Source organism: Podarcis liolepis, assembly GCF_965112155.1.
Source record: "Podarcis liolepis genome assembly, chromosome: 13".
Taxonomy (NCBI): Eukaryota; Metazoa; Chordata; class Lepidosauria; order Squamata; family Lacertidae; genus Podarcis; species Podarcis liolepis.
This window is the reverse complement of record NC_139573.1, coordinates 33,373,108-33,395,656: the sequence shown is the minus strand read 5'-3', so window position 1 is coordinate 33,395,656 and position 22,549 is coordinate 33,373,108. Positions and strand designations below refer to the sequence as shown.

At 44.6% G+C, this 22,549-nt stretch overlaps 1 protein-coding gene across 3 annotated transcripts in view; it reads right to left on the bottom strand.

Moving 5' to 3' along the window:
- The window catches only part of TBKBP1 (TBK1 binding protein 1), a 64,901-nt gene that overhangs the window by 33,694 nt on the left and 8,658 nt on the right, over positions 1-22,549 (bottom strand). For 2 of the 3 annotated variants that reach the window (XR_014518118.1, XM_083469838.1), the window contains exons 2-7: positions 17,065-17,345; positions 15,395-15,517; positions 12,824-12,928; positions 10,565-10,706; positions 5,897-6,093; positions 3,293-3,354 (exon numbers count right to left, since the gene is read on the bottom strand). Coding sequence is in view for 2 of the 3 variants with exons in the window: in XM_083469838.1 (XP_083325964.1) it covers positions 3,293-3,354; positions 5,897-6,093; positions 10,565-10,706; positions 12,824-12,928; positions 15,395-15,517; positions 17,065-17,286 (851 nt within the window). In the remaining variant the exon portion in view is untranslated. Of the gene's footprint in view, positions 1-3,292; positions 3,355-5,896; positions 6,094-10,564; positions 10,707-12,823; positions 12,929-15,394; positions 15,518-17,064; positions 17,346-18,896; positions 18,942-22,549 lie in introns of those variants that run through there. The other variant, XM_083469839.1, reaches the window with a different exon arrangement.

Here is a 22,549-nt window from a genome sequence, read left to right as displayed (position 1 = left end):
GCCGGATTCCCTGGGCCTTAGTTTGCCTACCCAAGGAGTTAGGGCCTCATCAAACCTAAATCCAGCCCTGGGCCTTCCCATCATCTCCCTCTCTCTCTCTCTCTCTCTCTCTCTCTCTCTCTCTCTCTGAGTCCTTGCCCTCTCACATCATTATAATAAGGCCACCCTCATTACCACTCTGCAGCAAACAAAACTGCCACTCTAGCTTTCTTGCCACATCTCTTTACACTCGGTTCTTTTTCTGAGGAGAGGAAGAGAGAAGAAGTGCACTGAAAAAATGGACCCCCAACCTCCTCTCTCAAGGCACATCTTGTTAGTGATTTGCCGGGGGTAGAGTTTGAGGTCAAAGCTACTGGGATATGCTCTTGAGCTGCTATGTTGAGGGGGGACAGAGTCACAAATTTGAAACAGCAAGCTCAAAAACAGCGTTACCAGCCCATTAATGCTCCTGTTAATATGCTGGATGTCACAAATGCTAAGGCACCAAGGGAACCTTAGGAGGGAGATGAACCGCAACCTGCCGGTGCAAGACCCAGTAAAGGGAAATGACCGGAAGAGCGGAGAATAAAAAATGATTCTTAGCCACCAGACAATAGTCTTGGCTGGATTTCAGCTGAGTCAGGACGGTGACTAAGCAGTTCTTGTTTTACAGAGGAGATGATCAGTGGAAGCAATACACTTACTGTTTATTCAGAACCATGGTCCCCTCTCTCCTTCTGTGCCTCCTTGCAGAGTTCAAACAGATCTATGGCTCAGAGGCCTCTTTTCTCACTCAGCACAAATAAAGAGCGGAGGTAGGTGTCACATCGGCTGCCTTTGACACATTTTTAATTCACACTTCACACCCCCTTTCTGCAACCCCTCTCCCCCTCCTCCTCCCTCAAACCTCAATTAATTAAAAAGAACATGCAAATCGAAATGCCAGATTTTTTGTTTTTTTCAAGAAAGCAAAAGCCCAAACCCTCACATCACCCCAAACCTCTTCCACCACCAAACGTTTGCCATAGGGGCTGCTAAAATGTATACTTAATTTAAAAAACACGGGCTCTTCTGCCCTCTATATGGGTTTCCATTTTGCTTGGTTCTCTAGCCACAAAAGGGGGCATCTAATACCAGGGGGGTGGGGGGCATTATTTCCAACAATATTGCAACTTGTCCAGATTTCCAGAGGGATTGCCCTGTGTTAGTCTGTGCACACATTGCCACGTGTTCTGTCTCCAGCACAATCTCACCAGTGATGCCCAGTGCCCCATTCAACAGAGAGAGAGGGATAATAATAATAATAATTTATTATTTATGCCCCGCCCATCTGGCTGGGTTTCCCCAGCCACTCTGGGGGGCTCCCAACAGAATATTAAAAACACGATAAATCATCGAACATTAAAAACTTCCCTAAACAAGGTTGCCTTCAGATGTCTTCTAAAAGTCAGATAGTTGTTTATTCCCTTGACATCTGATGGGAGGGCATTCCACAGGGCGGGCGCCACTGCCGAGAAGGCCCTCTGTCTGGTTCCCTGTAACCTCACTTCTCGCAGTGAGGGAACCACCAGAAGGCCCTCGGAGCCGGACCCTCAGAGGGAAGGCCCCCAATAGAGGAGGAATGGTTTCCCATCTTTTGCATCAAGCAAAGTAAGGCACGTCACCATATAAAGAGAGCCTCCCCCGTTAGACCATTAAATCCAGAGACTATGGCCTGGGGAGCCATCATTTTACATCCTCATTCCCTCCCTGCCGCCCCCCCCCCCCCAATAACCAGCCTGTGACCACTGCCATACACAAAATTTTTTATTATGTATTAATTTATTCTCAGCCATCTTGGAGACTTACTGTCAGGCAGAAAGATAGGATCAAAACTTTCTAAATATATACATGCTAGGGGTTACGCCACTGCTTGCCAACACCCTTCCTCTCCCTTTATACAACCCTCAGATCTCGCTATCCATCCCTTGTCCCACCTGGGCCACTTGCCTGTCCACACCTCCATCCTTTGGATCTCTCCCCCTCCCCTGGATGGCCCAGCAGCTTGCCAAACTATAGTTCACAGTGCCGCCTGCCTGTGGCCAAGTGAACTGTAGCATGATGACATCCTTATGATTTTATATACCGTCTTCTTGTTGGAATCCATCTGGCTTGAGAGACAATGGAGTGCACCTCTAGGGGTTAAGTCACCCCACTGCGTTAGCAGCACCAAAGTGACTGCCCCTGGGCTGCCCAGACAATAAGACTCCCTTCTTGGCCTCACTGATCTACCCCAAAGGAAAGCAGAGCAATATGTTTGGCACCTGCTTGGCTGCCTGAGTTGCTGGAAGGAGGCGTACAAGGCGCCATCCAACCGTCTTAGGGACTCCACTCTCGATTTCTGTAGGCCTTACTTAGCCTTTTTTGCTCCCAAATATATCCCACAAAGCAGTGGGTGGTTTAGGATTAGAGTTTTCCTTCTTCCTAGATGGGCTACCTTCCCAGTTTGATGAGCCCCATCTGCCCCTCACTTCCCATTACAGCAAGTGCAGAAATCACCTTCCAGACCATTGGACCCACTATTGATCTCATCCACGCAATACGCCGGAGCCTGTCTTCGCATGCAGTGGAAGCCCCACCTCAACAAGGGCTTGTGACCCATTGGCTACCCTCACCTGGTTTAGCCAGTCAGTCAAAGCTGTTTCCTGGGCTGTGGCTGCTGTCACATGCTGACAGCCTCTAGGAGCCACAAGGGACAGCTAAGTGCAGGGTGAGGACCAATATACAATATTTCTAATATACAATATTAGAAATATATATATTTAAGCACACAGCTTATTGAAAAGCTCTTGTGCCGAGGTGCAAGTAGGGCGGTCACTTATCCTTACTATCCCTGAAACAAAAAGATGACACAGTTTTGCGTAAAAATTGCATGAGCTAATTTATACGCATAGAAGCGCATTTGGCAATCATTACTGCCGTTTCAATTGAAATTCAATACATCTCTCCATAGTGGGAAGGACTATGGCCAGCTTTGTGGCTGCTCAGTTTGCTTTCCTGGTGCTAACTGTTGATGAGCAAGTTCAAGGCAAGTTAGCCGGGTCAGGTATTGGCTCCCAAGGTCCCAAGGCCTCGCTGACCTGACTTTCCATTGGGAAAGCGTCACAGAACAACTCGCAAAGCAAAACAAATTCAGTATTATTGAATGCACTATTATTGTGACTGGAGTGTGTTGCTGCAGCATACAGCTGCAACAGAATAGGTGTCTGGAGGGGGCCCAAGGAATTCAACCCCACCAAATTTAAAACACCCATTGATATGAATTGACACTTACTGGTCATCTCCAACTTTCTTCACCCATGCCATGTCCCTCTCCGACTGACTCGTTGCAAGGTCCTAGGAAACATTAAGACAATCCCTGTTATAATAGGGTGGGAGAGTAGAAAGAAACAAGCGCAACCTCACACTTCCATAATAATAATCCAAACAGAGGGGCCCCTTGACTGGGAGATGCGTTCTGCAACTGGAATATATTAAGCAAAGTGTATTTATTTGTTAAAAGTCATCTTAATCTGGCCTGTTCATCATAAGGCCCCCAAAAGCGTCTCACAATAATAATGCAAAGACAAAACTGACTTAGATGGCGATTAAATAATTGCACTATAGGAAGTGTATAAAAGCAAGCAGAGCCAGAATGTGGGTTTTCAGACTACACAAGCCAGTAGCCCAGTTAAATCATTCAGTAGCCCAGGGTTTCACAAAGCTGTTTTTGGACTACAACTCCCATCATCCTTAGCTTGGTGATCAGGGCTGATGGGAATTGTAGTCCGAAAATGGCTGGAGACCCCCGTTTGGGAAACCCTAGGTTACTGCATAATTTAACTGTCAGTAATCTTCTTCAGATTTTTTAAATCTAAATTTGTCCTTGGCCAGGGTGAAGCTATGGGCTTTCTGAATCCATACTCAGTCTGACTCCCCTCATATTACATACAGTGTTTGTTTCATCTCCCTTTCTCAACAATTTGCCTTGTTCTTGTCACAGCACACCACATAAAGGTAGCTTGTGGCTACCTTCAGAAAATTGCAAAGCCTACTAAACGGAAACAGCTGTACTTTTACCAGTCCACTTGTCTCGAATGAGTACTGTGCAATCAATCCAGAAACCATATATTATTTTAGCAACAGCAATAATTTTTATTAAATTTAACAACATCCTGCTTTCATGTTGACACACATATCTGTGCGAGTGGCAATATAAAACTGTCACTGATCTGTATTTCTGGACTCTGTAAAATGAAAGTCTATCTCTATTCCTATATAGATCATTGTTGTTATTGTTGTTTTGTAGTCGGGGCAACTGTTTTCATTCTTGAAACCCAAACCCTGCATTCTCAGCAATATGTACAAAATATACACCATATACTATGTTGCTGTGAACTGATCTTTATCACAGGCTAGCTGCATATTAACTGAAAGGTGTTAAGGTAAGCTTCCGATGTCACAGGGCTCGCAGCCCATGACAAAACCACACCAGTGCTATGGACTGAGTCATCTGGTCTTGACGTTCCCACAGCACCCTGGAATCTCTGGTCCTATGAGGGCCTGAAAATTTACCACAGAAATTTCACCCCTCACAAAGCCACCATCTCTGAGATTTTCCAGGAGCCCCAAACATCCAAGTTCAATCCAAAATATGTTTGGAAGCTGTGTACAGATCACACACTTAAAACATATTTCTCCCTAACGAACCCCAGGAACTGTAGTTGATCCCTCAGAGCGACCATTGCCAGCATCCTTAACGCACTTCAGTTCCCAGGAGTCACTGAGGAGTGGAGGGAAATGTGCTTTAAACGTACGGTCTGTACACAAGCCTAGGCCTGTAGTATACATGCTCCCGAAGATTGTCTGTTAGGAATTACGAAGTGTGACTGGAAAATTCGGTGAATGGTCACAAAAATGAGACAGCGAAAAATATTCGAACATACATGCCTCACAGGCCTTCAAAGTAGGCCCCCTCTGATACAATACACCATTGACAACGTTCGTAGAACTGTTGGAAACTTCTGGAGAAGTCCTCTTTTCGTACTGCTTTCAGTTCCCTCGTCACAGCAGCTTGGACGTGTGAAATGTTGGAAAATCTGTGCCCTTTCGGTGCAGATTTCAGTTTTGGAAAAAGAAAGAAATCCGGTGGGGCAAGATCGGGAGAATATGGAGGGTGGGACAACTCAGTAACGATTTCATGCAGAATATGCAATTCTTCTGCCATCATTTGGACGGACAAACGCCGATTCCACATCAATAACTCACGAACCCTGTCGACATTTGCCGCCATTCTGCTCGTCGACGGTCTGCCAGACTGAGGGTCATCCTCGATGGTTTGCCGCCCTTCACGGAAACGCTTAAACCACTCGCACACTGTCTTTCGAGTTACAGCTTCATCTCCGTACACAACTGTGACCGTTTCATGGGTTTCCAATGCCGATTATATGTTCGAATATTTCTCGCTGTCTGATTTCCGGGACCATTCGCCGAACTTTACGGTCACACCTTGCATATATTTCAAAATAGATTTTCGTTCCTCAGTTTGCCACAGTCTCCCATGTAAATAAGCAGCTCCGGAGCCGCGGAAGAAGAGGAGTTGGGATTTGATATCCCGCTTTATTGCTACCCTATCTCAAAGCGGCTAACATTCTCCTTTCCCTTCCTCCCCCACAACAAACACTCTGTGAGGTGAGTGGGGCTGAGAGACTTCAGAGAAGTGTGACTGGCCCAAGGTCACCCAGCAGCTGCATGTGGAGGAGCGGGGAATCGAACCCAGTTCACCAGATTATGAGTCTACCACTCTTAACCACTACACCACACTGGCGGAGACCATTCCAGAATTTGCACCCTTTATATCCCCACTGCATCGCATTCTCCCAACCAGCTTTAAATTTACCTGAGCCCGTGTCTCTTGCAGCTGCTTCACCTCCGCCTGCAGTCTCTCACACTCGGCCTTCAGCTGCTCTTCCCGGTGTTGCGAATTCTGGACTTCCTGCCTCGTCTCCTCCAGCTCCACTTCCAGCCTCTGCACCTCCAGCCCCTCCACCTGTTCGAGGCCCCTGGGGCTCTGCCAGTTCATCGAGCAATCCAGCACTAGGAAACACGAGAGGCAGGCAAGGGTTGGGTGGGAGATGCGGGAGGAAATAAGTTAACGGGGAAAGTGTAGCAGAGGGGTGGGCAGGCTTCTAGGGCGAAGCTACTGCTGTTTGGAAAGTTCTCAATGCAAGTAATAAGTAAAAACACTATTACAGTGTGTGTACCCTGCTACTCTCTCGTACCTGCCTCTTCAGAAGCCCAGCTGAGCGGCCCCATCAAATGAACAGAAGTGGGCGACTGCTTTTTTTAGGAGTGGTACCCCAGTTATGGAGCTGTGTTCCTGGAAGGCCCTCCTAGTGCCATCTTTGTGCTCTTGCAAGGGTCAAGGGGAGACTTTTCTGTTCAGCTGGGGCTTTTAAAGAACTTAGGTCACCTGTATTGCTCCAGAATACCCAAAGGAGCATCTCCACCCCCATCGTTCAGCCTGGACACTGAGGTCCAGCTCCGAGGGCCTTTTGGCAGTTCCCTCCCTGTGGGAAGTGAGGTGGCAGAGGGCCTTCTTGGTAGTAGCACCCACCCTGTGAAATGCCCTCCCATCAGATGTCAAGGAAATAATCAACTATTAGACTTTTATAAGACATCTGAAGGCAGCCCTGTATTAGGGACATTTTTAATGTCTGATGTTTGGTTGCTTTGTTGTTGTGGTGGTGGTGGTGGTACCTCGGGTTAAGAACTTAATTCGTTCTGGAGGTCTGTTCTTAACCTGAAACTGTTCTTAACCTGAAGCACCACTTTAGCTAATGGGGCCTAGCGCTACCACCGCGGTACGATTTCTGTTCTCATCCTGAAGCAAAGTTCTTAACTCGAGGTAATATTTCTGGGTTAGTGGAGTCTGTAACCTGAAGCGTATGTAACCTGAAGCGTATGTAACCCAAAGTACCACTGTATTATTATTCTTTTGGGAGCTGCCCAGAGTGACTGGGGAAACCCAGCCAGATGGGCAAGGTATAAATAAATTATTATTATTATTATTATTATTATTATTATATCTGCGTTTTAACTTTAGGGGGTGCAGTGAGGTTTGTCTTTGTTATATTTACATAGCTTTTGACTGGTTCATGTTTTATTTTGTATTTACCGGTAATTTGTCCCCCCCCCCCCAGTTTTTTACTTTATTTTAGGACGCTCAGAGACATTATAGAGCAGCATACAAATAGTGCAAATGAATAAACAAACCTTAATGAAAGCCGCAGAGTCTCTAATTAATCTTAGTAACAAGAAATACAGGTAAAATCATTGTGTTATCTTTGCCCAATATTGTTACGATGAGGAAAAATGAGCTCGTTTCTAGTTATGGATGCCTGGCCTGTTCATTCTTTTAAAGACATTGCTCCAAATGCGTATTCTGGGATTGGGGTGGTCTTGCACAGACTATTTTATTTGTGGTGGTTTTTTTTTAAAAAAAAGCTGTGCCATGCTGAGAAAAATGAGTCTGGCTTTGACTGTCCCTTGGAAAAAACAAATTTGGTGTTTAAACTGTTCTGCAATGGCTATAAATCTTTTCCCCCCTTAATGCCAAGAGGTCTAAGCTTAGGTGAGTGATATTTCCACATGGCTGCGAAGTGGTCAAACTTAGCTGCCACAAGCAGCCATTTTGTTGACAATTCCTCACAGCTGGAGTTGCAAGAAGACTTGAGCAACATTTTTGACACGTGTTAAATTTTTTGACACGTGTTAAAATGTTCTGTGGCACCATATTCTTGAAAAACATCTCCCATAAAAAGCAGGCACTTGGCCGTGAAGCTCACTGGGTGATGCTGGTAGCTAGTCCCTGCTTCTCAGCCTAACCTACCTCACAGGGTTGCTGTGAGAATTAGCTGAGGAGGCGAAGAACCATGTCCTTTTTTCCCCTTTCTCCTCCTGTGATGGAACTCCTATTTGGGGACTTCCCTGGCTTTTTTCTGGCCCATGTAGGGCTAGTCTGGATAGTTAGCCTTGGTGAAGACTTGACGTTTTCATCCCTAAAAAAGTTTTTGATTTGAGTTTTCCATTGAAATGAAGCTGTATTTTAATGTTTTAATGTTGTATTTTAACCTTGTTTTTAAGTTGTATTTAAATCAATTTGTTTTTATATCGGGTGTTAGCCACCCTGAGCCTGGTCTTGGCTGGGGAGGGCGGGGTATAAATAAAATTTATTATTATTATTATTATTTGACCTTGAACTCCTTGGAGAAAAAGGTGGAATATAAATGCAATAAAAAATACATCATAATAATAGATACATAATCATATTCCTGGGAATTGGAATGGCTTATATCAACTTAAATGTTGATGTGCTGATTGTTATTGCATCTGCTGGAAGATGCGTCCTCCTCCTTCATTTCTTTCTCCTTCCTGTGTTTTTATTTCTTTGCTAATTTTTAAATTAATTTTTCTCTCTCACACACACACACAAAAAAAACCACTACCTTGCAACCTTGGCCAACCGTGGGAAATTCATTTTAAAGCTCTACTGGGGGGGGGGGGCTAAAGTTTATTCTGCAACCTTTTGAAAACGGACGCTATTTCATGTACTGTACGAAGAAAACAAGAATCACAGTGCCATCTACTGGGCAGAAACAAAGCCTGTGTCTCAAAACAAATAAATCCCACATTTACACAGAGAGAGAGAGAATCGACAAAGTAGATTATGCCAGCCTGATTAATTAGGTTCTTGCCTCTGGGCGTAAATGCATTGACTGTTTTTCCAGGCCCCTGGAAATGTACCGCAGGACATTCTGGGACTAGCTAGTGCAGTCTGCAATTCATCCAGCCACTTATCCCTGATTAGAAATAGTTAATCAGTGGGAATCTAGTTTTATTGTGTGTGTTTACGCCTACAAACGGACAATCCTAGCACTTTGATCCAGGAAGGGAACTGCGTGCAAAACAATCATTGGTTCACACAATTCCCCTTCCACATTCAAGGTAGTCTACCTTTCTTGAATATTTATTAATATTGACACTTTTCATTTATAAAGCACATTTTAAGAGTTCAAAACACTTAACGCATATTGTTTTGAAAGCAAAATCCTGTGTATGAATACTCAAAAGCAAGTTAAATGGGATTTACTTCCAGGTAGGCATGTACATGACTATTATTTACAGTATGAATCCTTGTATTCTTATTAAGACTCTTAGCTAAGCCAAGGAATATAAATTAATCAATTAAACCTGCGTCAATTTGCATAGGAGTGAAAACAGTCACCATGAGACAAAAAAAGTGCACTTATGCCGTTTTTAGATGATGTGATGTGTAAGGGGCCAACGTACTGATCGTTTATTTGGACAATTTTATATCCTGCCCTACTTACAAAAGGAACCCAAGGCAGCTAACAAACCAAAAAATAAAAAGGTCACCACACGGACATCATAATAATTCACAGTACCTGGGGGCAGCAGTCAAAAAATTAAGATAACTTTAAAAATAAGTTCAGCCAAAGACCTTTTTAAACAACCAGGATTTTACTAGCCTCCTAAAAACATCAAAGCAACAGGGCCTAGCAAACCTCAATTAACAAGAGGTAGATTTGGGCCTCTGTAGTTAAGGGCACCCTGTGATCAGCTGACTTCAGAGGTCAATGGAGACCTACCAGGCCACATCAAGCCTACCAGGCCACATCCAAGTCAGCTCCTCAGTATGAGCAACGCGTTGGATCTGGTCTGCCCTCCATCCAGACCTTGACCACTAGCTTGGCTTCGTCCATGTCAACTGCCTCTGGTTCTCTTGAACTAGACCCCTCAACTGCGGCCGGCCTCCTTTTGTCTACGGCCTGATAGTCATAGATGAGCAAAATCATAGCAAGAACATTTCCATTCACACTGAGGGGAGAAAAGGAACCCCTGTTTTAAGATGATGCTTCCTATCTGAATGTTTGACAAATTGTTAACTGGCTGCCTGATTACTTGGGGGCACCTGTTTATTCAATTTAAACGTTCCTGAACTGATGAATCAAATCGACTGGTCAATTAAACCAGGGGTAGCCAACATCACAATGTCATTGGGACTACAACTCCCATCATCCTTGACCACCGATTATGATGGCTGATGACAATGGGAGTTGTACTTCTGGAGGACTCTCAGGCCTTAGTAACTCTGAGACAAGCTGCAGTTGAGTGGTTCAGTTCTGACAAACGAAATTTAAAAGCCTACCCTGGAAATAAAACACCGCGACCTTAATTATGGCTGTTTATTACCCATTTTGCATATGAGCAGCTGTGGCTGAGGAACAATATTCAGCCTAAAGCAAGCTGGTCAATTCATGGCTGAGGTGAAATCTGAATCCGAGACATCCCAAGTCCATGATTTAAGTAAGTAGACACACCACATCATCAGCCTTCCTTCAGAGTTAAATTTACAACCCTCCCTCCCAATTCAGGCAATATAAGACACAAATGTCCTGTCAAATTTCAGAACTGGGAAGAGCACAGAGGTGACTACAAGGAATGGGGAATTGCCAGACTAAAATTATTATTTTTAAAAAATCACCGTGGCTCCCATGAAGCGACAGATACTGGACTTCTTGATTTTGCAGCTGAGAGTTGAGATTCTGGAACGAGCCGCCATCTCTCTGCCTCAGCTGTTGCTCTAAGCTTCGGATACGATTCAGATGTGTCTCAACCAGAGCTCTCTGTAGAGGAACAAGGCCGGAATGGAGAAAGAGAAAAAGAAGAAGACAAAGACGACAAAGAAGAAGGCGGTGTCTTTAACTTTGGTGCACAGAAGTCTTGACAATGAGCTGCCACTAAGCCAACTGATGAAAAAGATTAGACAGCTCCCGATTTTGAGGCCAATTTCCCATCCTCCTGGCTCTGAAATCTTCACACCCAATTCTGCTTTGATCGCCATCAGCTTCTCCTTCCTTTTGGCACGCTGAACCAACTAACTGGCTCTCTCACAGCTTAGCTGATCAGATCAAAGGGCGGGGGACCCTAATTCTTTTATCTTGCTATTCTACCTGCTTGCCTCCTCTGTCTCTTTCTTCTCTATTTATGCTGTTAAACAAGATTCACTTTTTGTTTTACCCTGACTCTAGTTCTCAAACCTCATTTTCCTATTCTTCTTCTTGCTCACTTTTTAAAAGCAAGCTTCAATTTTCAATTTCCCCTCCCTATTCTGCCCTTTTGTCTTCTTAACCTTTAGTACTGTAGAGAGCCTTTTAAACTCTTTTAATACCTTCCTGGGTATTAGCCAAGAATGGCAAACATTGATTGGACTTCCTTATCCAGAGGCAGTTTGCCTTGATCAATACACAATAGGACAAATAACCCGGGATGACTACCTCACCTACTAGTGAGCTTCCAGAAGTTAGATGATTGTGACCCAGGAAGGGAAACTGTTACGTCCTTTGCTAGAGTACTTTCACAAATAACAAATTGCCGTGAGGCTAAGGAAATTAGCTGTTTGTTTGTTTTTTGTGCTTGGAAGCAACAATAGCTAGAAGCTCAAGTACTGCATAAGGACCTACTTGCAGAAGCTGAAAATCTGTTTCAAAAACATACTGTATTTTTCTGTCTATAAGACGCCCCCATGTATAAGACGCCCACTATTTTGGGGGCAACAACCAATCGCCAGTCCACCCTCGGCACTATCCGTGTATAAGATGCCCCCTAATTTTTGACATAATTTTTTAGGGAAAAAACCTAGTCTTATACACAGAAAAATAGGGTATATGCCTTCTTTCAGGACAAATCTACTGCATGGCATGTAGCTCGGTGGCAGAGCATCTGAACTGCATGCAGAAGGTCGCAGGTTCAATCCCCAGCTTCTCCAAGTAGAGCTGAAAGAGACTCCTGATCTGGGACCCTGCAGCACCACTGCCAGTGTATGTAAAAGGTAAAGGAACCCTGGATGGTTAAGTCCAGTCAAAGGCGACTATGGGGTTGCAGCGCTCTTCTCACTTTCAGGTTGAAGGGGCTGGCATTTGTCCACAGACAGCTTTCCGGGTCATGTGGCCAGCATGACTAAACCGCTTCTGGTGCAACGGGACACCGTGACGGAAACCAAAGCACATGGAAACGCCATTTACCTTCTCACCACAGCGGTACCTATTTATCTACTTGAACTGGTGTGCTTTTGAACTGCTAGGTTGGCAGGAGCTGGGACAGAGCAACGGGGACTCACTCTGTCACAGGGATTCAAACTGCTGACCTTCTGATCGGCAAGCCCAATAGGCTCCGTGGTTTAGTGGTAGGCAACTTATCTTCCTAAATTCCCTGATCATTCCTGTCAAAAGACCATGCCTCTCCTAGAACTTCCCAGCAAACTCTGGCTGACTGTAAGTGGAGCATAAGAGGCGAGTCCAAATGGATGATTAATGTGACCCAAAGTCAACATTTTTATTTTTTCAGTCTTCTACCACTCCACTCTTAAGAATCATGGCGGATTGTTTTATGGGGAGAGGGAAAACACAAATTAAAAACTTATCATAAAATCAGGGAAAGCAAAAGCCTTTCTTACTGCCCAAGAAACCTGCCACCTGATGCCAGAACAGCTGAAATGAGAAAAAGTTCCTTCTGATCAGAAACTGAACTCGCCAGGTTGGACATCTTGCAGATTCTCCAAATCTTCGTTTCGAAACAGAAGTGTGCAGCAGCAGCAGCAGCAGCAGCAAAGCTGTGCTGCAAGCCAGAGCAGCTACAAAACATGAGCCCCATCTCATTTTACAGACACGTCATGCTAACAGGTACATGCAAAGGAGGCTTACAGCATGCCTTGCATCCGGCCAGAATGCTAAATGAAACCCACCATCTGCCCCAGCTCCGACTCAAGGTCAGTCTTCTCCACACACAGCTTCTCATAGGCTTGGATCATCTCACCCAGCTGTTCTTCCCTCTCCTTGCTTTTCTGCAGCTGGTGGGCGGGGGTGGAGGGGAAGAAAAAAGGCGGAAATTATGGCTCAGCAGCAGTAGCAGCAAGCAACATATGATCCTGGAACTGCCTGATCACTAAGGCTGGAGACAAGGCAACAGCACACTCGTTGCCTTTTTAGATATTCATTACCATCTCCTGCCCCAGATTAAGCTGACGGGTAACCTGGCTCGGATCAGATCTGCACAGACCTGGCCTGCCAGCCCTGGGAATCAACCGTGAAACGAACTTTCTGAGAGCAAGGCTACAATGCACAGAGCTGATAGGCTGGCCCTTGTGTCGATCATAAAGCCACATGCTCACACAGCCTTTCTCAGCGTAGATTTAAGTTTTTTTATATGGCTATGGATGGGAGGGGGTGGGTGCCAAACCAACAGCTGAGCTGATAACTGTGTAGGTAGTTGAAAACAAAACAAAGCAGGCAGCCCACCTGAAGCACGAGTCAGAGGGGAAATAAGCCACACTGAATTTAGAGCCAGATACATGTGTCATTTGAGGAGCGTCCATCAAATATGAATGAGCGGTGTGCAACTGCAAGCAATCCTTTTTCAGCCGCCCTTCCTCCGCCCTTCGTGTAAGTGGCTGAACAAGCCAGGATCCAAAAATTAACCCATTCTGTGCACCTGCAAAACGGCGGGTAATTTGTAGTTTGCAAGCCATTAACCATAGTTTCTGAGTTTGCACATAATGGGAAACTATGGCTAACAGCTGGGTCCTGGTTTGCTCAGTCTCTCATGCAAAAGTGGGGAGGGAGGAAAGCTGCTGCAGAGAATCTCCATGTACGCAGCTCATGCATATTGTGGCTTATTAAGCAGGGACCTGATCGTGCAAACCAGGCCAGCCTCACCTAGTTTGAAAGTGTGCTTTGAGACATGTGAAACCCTATCTTCCTGCCTGTCCTTTGCTGCTAGGACCTGTTCTGTGCTATGGAATTTCTGGGAGTTGGAACAGTAAAGTGTGTTCTCCCCCCTTTGCCACGAAACTGCAGTGGAATTAAAGAGGTGCATTGGGCAAAGTTTGTCCACTCCTTCCCCCTAAATAGGGAAATATGTAGTGTGCACAACTCACTTCAGCACTGGTTCACACACACTCCAGCAAACTCTTTCTCTGTGAAGCTGCAGAAATAGCAGCACATTTAGGAGCTGTGTGGCCAAGCTACCTGGGACCTGAAGGTTGCTGAGAACTGCCAATTTCAGTTCCCCATTTCCCCCAGTCTTAAGTTCAGTTCTCCACACTGAAAGCAAAGATGAGCCCAATAAAACCAAGTCCTGTGTTGGAACAGGCTTGCTGAAAATGAAGTGAGTTTTTAGCAAGCATCCAAAACAGTACAGTGAAGGTAGGGACATCAACAGGCAGGAAGTTCCACATGGCAGGTGCTGCCCCACTAAGATAATGATTCCTTTGGGGTTGGAAGACTTCCTGGGCCGCTGATGTGGGGAGGCAGCCAGTCCCTCGCACACCAGTGTCAGGAGCTGGAATCAAGCGTAGCTCAGCAAGCAAAGGAAAATCTGGTGTCAGTGGAAACTCTTTATTCCAGAAACCAAAACAGTGCAGGCCTAGTGATCCCAGAAGCTCTTCCCAGTAGGTCTTGCTCCAAGAAGACAGTTGTGAGGACTGAAAGGTCCCTGCCTTCCCACCACACTCTAAGGCTCGTCCTCTCCGGGGGTCTTTCCCAAGTAGCACAACCTCTGCTCTGCTCTTTTCACTTCTCTGCGTGTTTTGGGAGAGGGGAGCTGGTCACAGCAGGAGGGGAGTAGCAAGCTGGCAAACACCAAAAATGAAAAGGAAAAAACCCTGCCCAAAATTTTGGATCCTTGCATTGGAATAGAGTAATTTCTTTGGAGAGACAGCCATTCCTGAAGTCCTCCCATTTGTGAGAACTTCAGGTGTTATCATCTGGAGAAGATTTTCTCAAACAGGATGCTATCCAGAAGCCTGTCATCAGCTGCTTAGAGCATTATCAATAATAATAATAATAATAATAATAATAATAATAATAATAATGGTTTTTTTGTAAGCCTTGCTGAGATGTACGTTTTCCACGGGGAATATTTGCCAGCTGCTTAGAGCATTCTATAATATGATTCTTGTGCTATTATGGATCTTTGTAAACCCCGTTGAAATGTACACTTGAAATAAAAAGTTGCCTCGTCTTATAAATACACCGTTGTCACTGCTGTATGCCTTTCAGTATTTTCTGCGGCTCTTAATATAGTACTGTGCCCTTGCCTGTGATTTTGTTGGGGTACCAAGCTGACAAAATCAATTTAATAACTAAATTTGCAGGCACATGTCCTTGAGCAACGTGCCGCGATCCACGAGGCGATCGTCCCGTACGCCTCACCTATTACAGACAATAACACAAAAAGCCACGAGCCAAGATGGCCATGTCAAGTGCTTTCGCCCTTTAAAAGCTGCTTTCCAAGCATGTCGGGAAGCCCTGCTCACCTCGCGCTGGAATTGATTCAGCTGCTGCTGGAGGTTGGCTTTCTCGCTTTTCAGAAGAGAAGCCTCCTTGGAGTCGTAGGCTGGGAAGATGCGCTCCTCTCCAAACTCGCTAATCAGTGGGAACTGCGGGCCAGGAGCACAAGGGAAAAAAACACCAAGCATTTACTCTCTTAAAAAAAGAAAATGCACATTGCAGAAATACTGGGGAAAGCAGGCAAAGTGGGGAACAATAATAAAGCAATATGAAGCATTTAATGTACAGTCATACTTGGGAAGTTGAACAGAATCTGTTCTGGAAGTCCATTCAACTTCCAAAACATTGGAAACCCAAAGCGCAGTTTCAGATTGGAAGCCATGGAAGCCCCGTCGGACGTTCGGCTTCCAAAAGAACGTTCAAAAACTTCTGTATTTCGATTGTTTGGGAGCAAAAACGTTTGAGAACGAGGCTGTTTGAAAACCAAGGTATGACTGTATAGGTTTTATATAACATGGGTTAGTATTAAAGACAAGGTGAGGTGACGAGTAGTGGCACAACATTTCGTGGGCCACAGCCCAAACCTCAGGCGCAAAATTTTAAAATATAAAACCAGCAATTAATTCAATATATATCTATATATAAACACACATAATATTATCTTATTCTCACACTCAGCTTCATGGCTGAGTGGGGATTTGAACCCTGATCTCCCAGCTTCAAGCCTGACATACTAACCCCTACACCACACTGGTTCTCATTACAGGAGCTGTTAATTTTATTTATTTATTCTATTCCTATCCCACCTTTCCTCCAGTGAACTCGAAGCAGCATGAATGGCCTTCACCCCCTCCAATGTTAAATTTGTTTTAATATTTTTATGCTGCCTTTCTGCAATTACCTCCTCGCCTCCCAACAATGTACAACAGACCTAAACAATAAAAACAGCAACAGCATTAAAATCAACAGTAAAAACATAAGGAACAACAGCACTACTAAAATAAATGAATCAGTATACCAAATTAAAAACAACAACACCTTTTTAAAAAGCATCTTCACAACTACCCTGTGAGATAAAATTTGGCTGAGGGTATGACTGATGCAAGGTCAACTCAGGAATTTTCATGACCAAGGGGGGGATTTGAACCCAGATCTCTCTGGTTGTAATCCAACACTCTAACCACTGTGCCACACTGGCGCCTTGAACAGAAGACTGGTAAAAACAAGTAGGTGATGTACAATAACTATCAAAACCAGCCATAAAGGTGTTGCACATTTTTTTTAGCAGTAGGAAACCTTTGCATGCCTACTCAGAAGTAAGACTTCAGTGGGACTTGCTTCCCGGTACATTGCAGCTTCGAAGTCCTTGATCATCAATTTCAAAGAAAATGCCCATTAAAAAATATTTAAACATGAATTTGAGCAAAGACCAGACTTCCTTTGGCAGGGTATTCTGGAGTTTGAGGTCTGCTATCTGAAAGGCCCTGTTCCCCCTTAGTTCTCCCATTTTGAGCAACAAGAGCAGCACTTCTCTGGAAAATTATAAAGGACTGGGAGCAGAGAAGGCTAAAGTAATCTTATTTATTTACTTAAAATATCAGCCACTTGTGCTACCTACTGGGTTTGACCCGTCGAACCATTAACAGATCACCAGGAAACCAAAGAGGAGCAAAGGCATCTACAAACCGCCACTCACCTTAATCTCATACATCTTCAGTTTCCGCTTGAGGCTAGCATTCTCCCGCTCCAGCCCTGTCAGGCGGTTCTTGATGTCATCGTAGGCCGTGATGAGAGCAAAGTGGGAGGCAGAACACATCTCGCTGGAGAGGTCGGTGTTGGGGCTGTCCAGCCAGTCATCCTCCTGGACCAAAGCATCTTGGGTAAGGATGCTGATGTCATCTTCAAACATGGAGTCCATGGCACAATCAGGGACAGACGGGCGTCTAGCAGGAAACGCCAGGTCCTGGCAAACTCCAGCTATGGGAGATGGCAAGAAACAGGAGTGAGACACAACACAGCATGGCTCCTTCTTCTAAGCTTTTTCCTCCTCTTTGTCTGGGAATTTTTATTTTTTCAAAAATAGTTTGTAAGCCTGTGTCTTATTTTCATTTATGCACATTACACAACATCTGCCAGTGGCATTGAGAGCTGTCTTTAATTGTTGTGAAGTGCTCGGGGGGGGCAGTTTTCACCTGGAATACAGGAGGATAAAGACAAATTAATGTAATAATATAATATAATATAATATAATATAATATAATATAATATAATATAATATAATATAATATAATATAATATAATATAATATAATATAATATAATAATATAGTATTGTAATATAATATAATATAATATAATATAATATAATATAATATAATATAATATAATATAATATAATATAGATTTTGATCAGTTGTCTGCTATGCATCTGTACATCTCTCAAGATATCGCAACCAAATTTCACATGTTGGTTCCTCAGAACAAGGAGCAGGCTTTTGGATACAACTGGAAGCCATTTTGAATCAAGATGGCGGACTGAACCTTTCAAAAATGCACTGATTACAACCACAGATTTCAAAACAGCACTGATTTGGTGGAAGGGGGCTTAGATTTCCCAAGCAACACCAGGTGCATGGCTGCTAGTAAATTAAATAAAACAAAACAAGGAGGAAACAGAGCTAAGCGCCCTTGGGTTTTAAGAATGGCTTTTGCTTTCCTGGATGGAGATATGTGTGTGTGTAGCTCAGGATTTTTCATGGCTGGAATGTAGCCTACTACACAAAGGTAGCTCACACCCATGGCTCCACCCCTTTTTGCCTCTGGCCCCACCTACCTTAGGGATGTGGCCCCCAGAAGCTTGCCCCTGTGAAACTGTGGCCCTCAGGTTGGAAAGGATTCCCTGCCCTTCCTTTAGGAGCACCCCAACACCTGATACCCAAGGCAGCCATTTTGCCCCATTTCATGACGCAGCTGCCTCTGTACACTTCCTTATAGAAAGACACACACATACGCCTTCACCGTCTGTTTTGAATGCCTCCCTGCTAAAGTGAAAAGGGAAATCTGTGACATAACCACTGAGTGAGACTTCTCAGCTATCAGACGCTGAGGGAGAAGGTGGATCAATCAACCCAACACACAGATGGCGAGCTCATACAACACAGAACTTAACAGTCATAGCCACAAACTGGGAAAACAAAACACCACGCAGACAGGATTTTTTTTTTAAAAAAAAAGAGGAAAAAGCTCTCAACAGCAAAGAAAGGGAAATCTGGTATCAGATTTGGAAAAAGCACCAAACGCAGGAAAAAGGTGGGAGTCCAAATTGTGTTGCAGCAACTTGGACGGCGTAACAGCGCATTTAAGGTGGATGGTGTGGGTGTATTTGTTAGAAAAACGAGGCTGCAGGCGCCATTCAGGAAAAAAACAGAAAAGGCTGGGGCATTTTTGCAATGAGCGAATGAATGAATCTTCCGCCACGTTTACAAGAACACCCCCTCGTCTGATGAGAAACAAAATCTGGAGTAGTTACCAGCTACCGACTCTGTACTTACTATCAGGCAGATAAGGAAGATAGAAAACTGCTGATACCAAATCAGGTCACCTAACCGTGCTACTGTTTATTTACAATGACTGACAGTTGGCTCTCAAGGATTTCAAACGGGGTCTTTCGCTACCAAGAGATATCGGGGGCTTAACCTGGGACGACTTGTACCACTAAAGGCCAAAACAGAAGGATCTTTCTGTGCAGCTCTACATTCATAGAATCATAGAAATGTCGACTTGGAAGGGACCACAAGGATCATTTAGTGCTAGTCCAACCCCCCCTGAAATGAACGAATCTTTTTGCCCAACATGGGGCTTGAACCCGTGTCCCCGAGATTAACAGTCTCATGCTCTACCAACTGAGCTATCCCACTACACGCATTTTGTGAAAGAGTACTTAAAAAAAAAAACTTATGCAATACAGTGTTACCTCAGGTTACATACGCTTCAGGTTACATAAGCTTCAGGTTACAGACTCTGCTAAACCAGAAATATTACCTCAGGTTAAGAACTTTGCTTCAGGATGAGAACAGAAATCGTGCTCTGGTGGCAGCAGGAGGCCCCATTAGCTAAAGTAGTGCTTCAGGTTAAGAACAGTTTCAGGTTAAGAACGGACCTCCGGAACGAATTAAGTACTTAACCCGAGGTACCACTGTACAAGACAAGCTAACCCACACGAGGAATAATAGAAAGGAAAAAAGAAGCCAAGAGATACGTAAAAGAATACAAGATTCTATCTCACAAGGGTACCTTAACTTTTGTCCCATACAGAAAAAGATGTACCCTCCCAGCTCTCACCTGGGAGCATCCCAGCCTCTCACCCTGGCAGATCTTCCCTTCCCTGTACCTCACACAGTGTCCTTCAAACTGTTCATCATCATCATCATTTATTACTTATACCCTGCCCATCTGGCCAGGCCTCCCCAGCCACACTGGGCAGCTCCCAACAGGATATTAAAAACCACAATAAAACAGCAAACATTAAAAACTTCCCTAAACAGGGTTGCCTTTAGATGTTTTCTAAAAGTCAGATAGTTGTTTATTTCCTTGACATCTGGTGGGAGGGCATTCCTTACCCAAACACAGTAAGAAATAATATTAAGAGAAATAATAATAGAATATTGAGAGAGAAAGGTGATAACAAATGTGAAAGTGAAAGACATGAAAGTGAAATTGTACTTCTTCACACTGCTAAGCAAAATTCACACCCACAAGAGGCAGTGTTGACCATCAACTTGGAAGGCTTTAAAAAAGAGAAATGGAGAAATTCTTGGAAGATAGTGGCTGGGAATCACAGGTGAGAAGAGTGCTTGTTGCACTCAGCTGCCCGCCTTGCAGGCTTCCCATCTTGGTTGGCCACAGGGAGGAAAGGACACTCGCCATTGTCTACACTGCCTGGCAATGGTTCTCTCTGGGTTCAGGCAGGGGTCTCCAGCTGTCTGTACCTGGAGGTACCAGGGACTGAACCCGGAGCCTTTCTCATGTGCTTGACTCTGGAGCTACAGCCCGTCCAAAAAAATAATAATAAATAAAATAGCTGAAAGAGACTCTCCCTTTCCGGAGACATTTTGACAAGGAAGCTTTTGCTGCCTGGAAGCTTTGGGAGTGAGACGGACCATGTATGGTGTTGAAACAACTGAAAGCGGGAGCAGCTCAGGACTCCAGCATAGGGTGGGGGGCGGTCAGAGCTGGCTAAATAGGGAGTTTAACGCAGATTTCTTGGGCAGGGCTCAGTCCACAAATGTTGGCTGTAGCAAGTGCCTCTGAGGATGTGCAGGGTTCTCATCCGTCACCAGCCAATAAATGAAACCAACTCCTTTCTGAGCCAGAAGCCAGGCAGATGGGTGTCCCCTCTTGGGCTCCGACTGCTGAAGCAGTGGGGCAAGCTGAGCACCCAGCTGGGTGGGTTGGAGGAAAGAGCTGTGGGCTCAATAAGGGGCAGCAGCGAAGGCCTCAAATGCAGCACAGGGTCAAAGCCTAGCGGCTCCAGAATCACATGGCGGAGGAGTCACATATCCTGTCATCCTGAGAGCCAGTGTGGTGTAGTGATTAAGAGCGGTAGACTCATAATCTGGTGAACTGGGTTCGCATCTCCGCTCCTCCACATGCAGCTACAGGTGACCTTGGGCCAGTCACACTTCTCTGAAGTCTCTCTGCCCCACTCACCTCACAGAGTGTTTGTTGTGGGGAAGGAAGGGAAAGGAGAATGTTAGCTGCTTTGAGACTCCTTTGGGTAGTGATAAAGTGGTATATCAAATCCAAACTCTTCTTCTTCTGTCATGGCAACTGAAGGCTGGGCTGCCAACTTCCCATTTATTACTGAGCGGCCACACTCACTTCTTGAACGGAATCTGTTCCGGAAGACCGTTTGACTTCCAAAACGTTCGGAAACCAAAGCATGGTTTTTGATTGGCTGCAGGAAGCTCCTGCAGCCAATCGGAAGCCGCAGAAGCCCCTTCAGACGTTGGCTTCCAAAAATAGTTCGCAAACAGGAACAGTCACTTCTGGGTCTGCGGCATTCGGGAGCCAAAACGTACGAGTACCAAGGCGTTCGACAACCAAGGTATGACTGTACTTTAGAAGTTTAGCTTCTCCTGCTAAATTCCTCCATGTCGGGCTGGCAGTGGAGGCAGAAGGCTGGTAAAAAGTGGCAATCCGAAACAGAGCGAGGAGGAGAATTTTTTAAAAAAGAGAGAAATCCAAAGTCAATTCCAAAACCCACAGGATGACTGCGTTTTGCTCTCATGTTGTTATCCTAAAGCCTAACCTCTAAGCCTTCCTAAATCGCCATCAGGGCAGTTGCCTTTTTAACCCTCTCCCTTGAAAAGTACATAGAGCCAAAGGAGGAAGTTGGGAGAGTGACTCTCTTTCCCACTTCCTCTTTCAGCTCTATGTTTTTTTGGAGGCTTGTACAGGTATTATTGTACAGGTATTTCCTTGAATCTAATGTGCCATCAATTTTCAGAACCTCGAAGCCCCCCCCCCCAAAAAAGCGTTTGCTGGAGAATGTAAATGTGCCATTGAATCTAATGTGCACCTTAATTTTTGCAACGTCATTTGACCAAAATTCTAGGGATCTGACCTTCACCCAGGTCTCTTGAAAAATCAGTTTTTGTGACCACCTTCTTTCTGTCTCATGGGGATGGAGAGAAATGTCACCCATGTGCTTAAAAAAGTGGGAAACTACTTGGAGTTCCGAATGAACAACATAAAAAATCAAGAAGGCTATGAGTGCTATGTTTGATTAATTCAGTCTACCGCTAACTTCCCTGTAGGAAGGATTCATCTCTTTCTCTCTCGTTTGCTGTGGGTTTTTATTTTATTTTATATATTTTTGCATTGCTTGAAAACTGCCTTGGATTGGTTTGTATCGCGAAAGGGGGTGTGCAAATAACTTCTTGCACCTCTTTTCAGTATTTCTAAAAGCATCTATATATAGCTGTCCCTACTAGCAAAGGTATTAATCCATTAAAAGGCTGATGGTTTATCAGCCCACTGCGCTCATTATGACTGCATACACACCATACAGTTAAAGAACAAAGCCCCCACCCAAAGGATCCTGGGAACACGAGTTTACCCCCCTGAGCTACAATTCCCAGCACCCTTAACAAGCTACACTACCCAGGATTATTTGGGGGA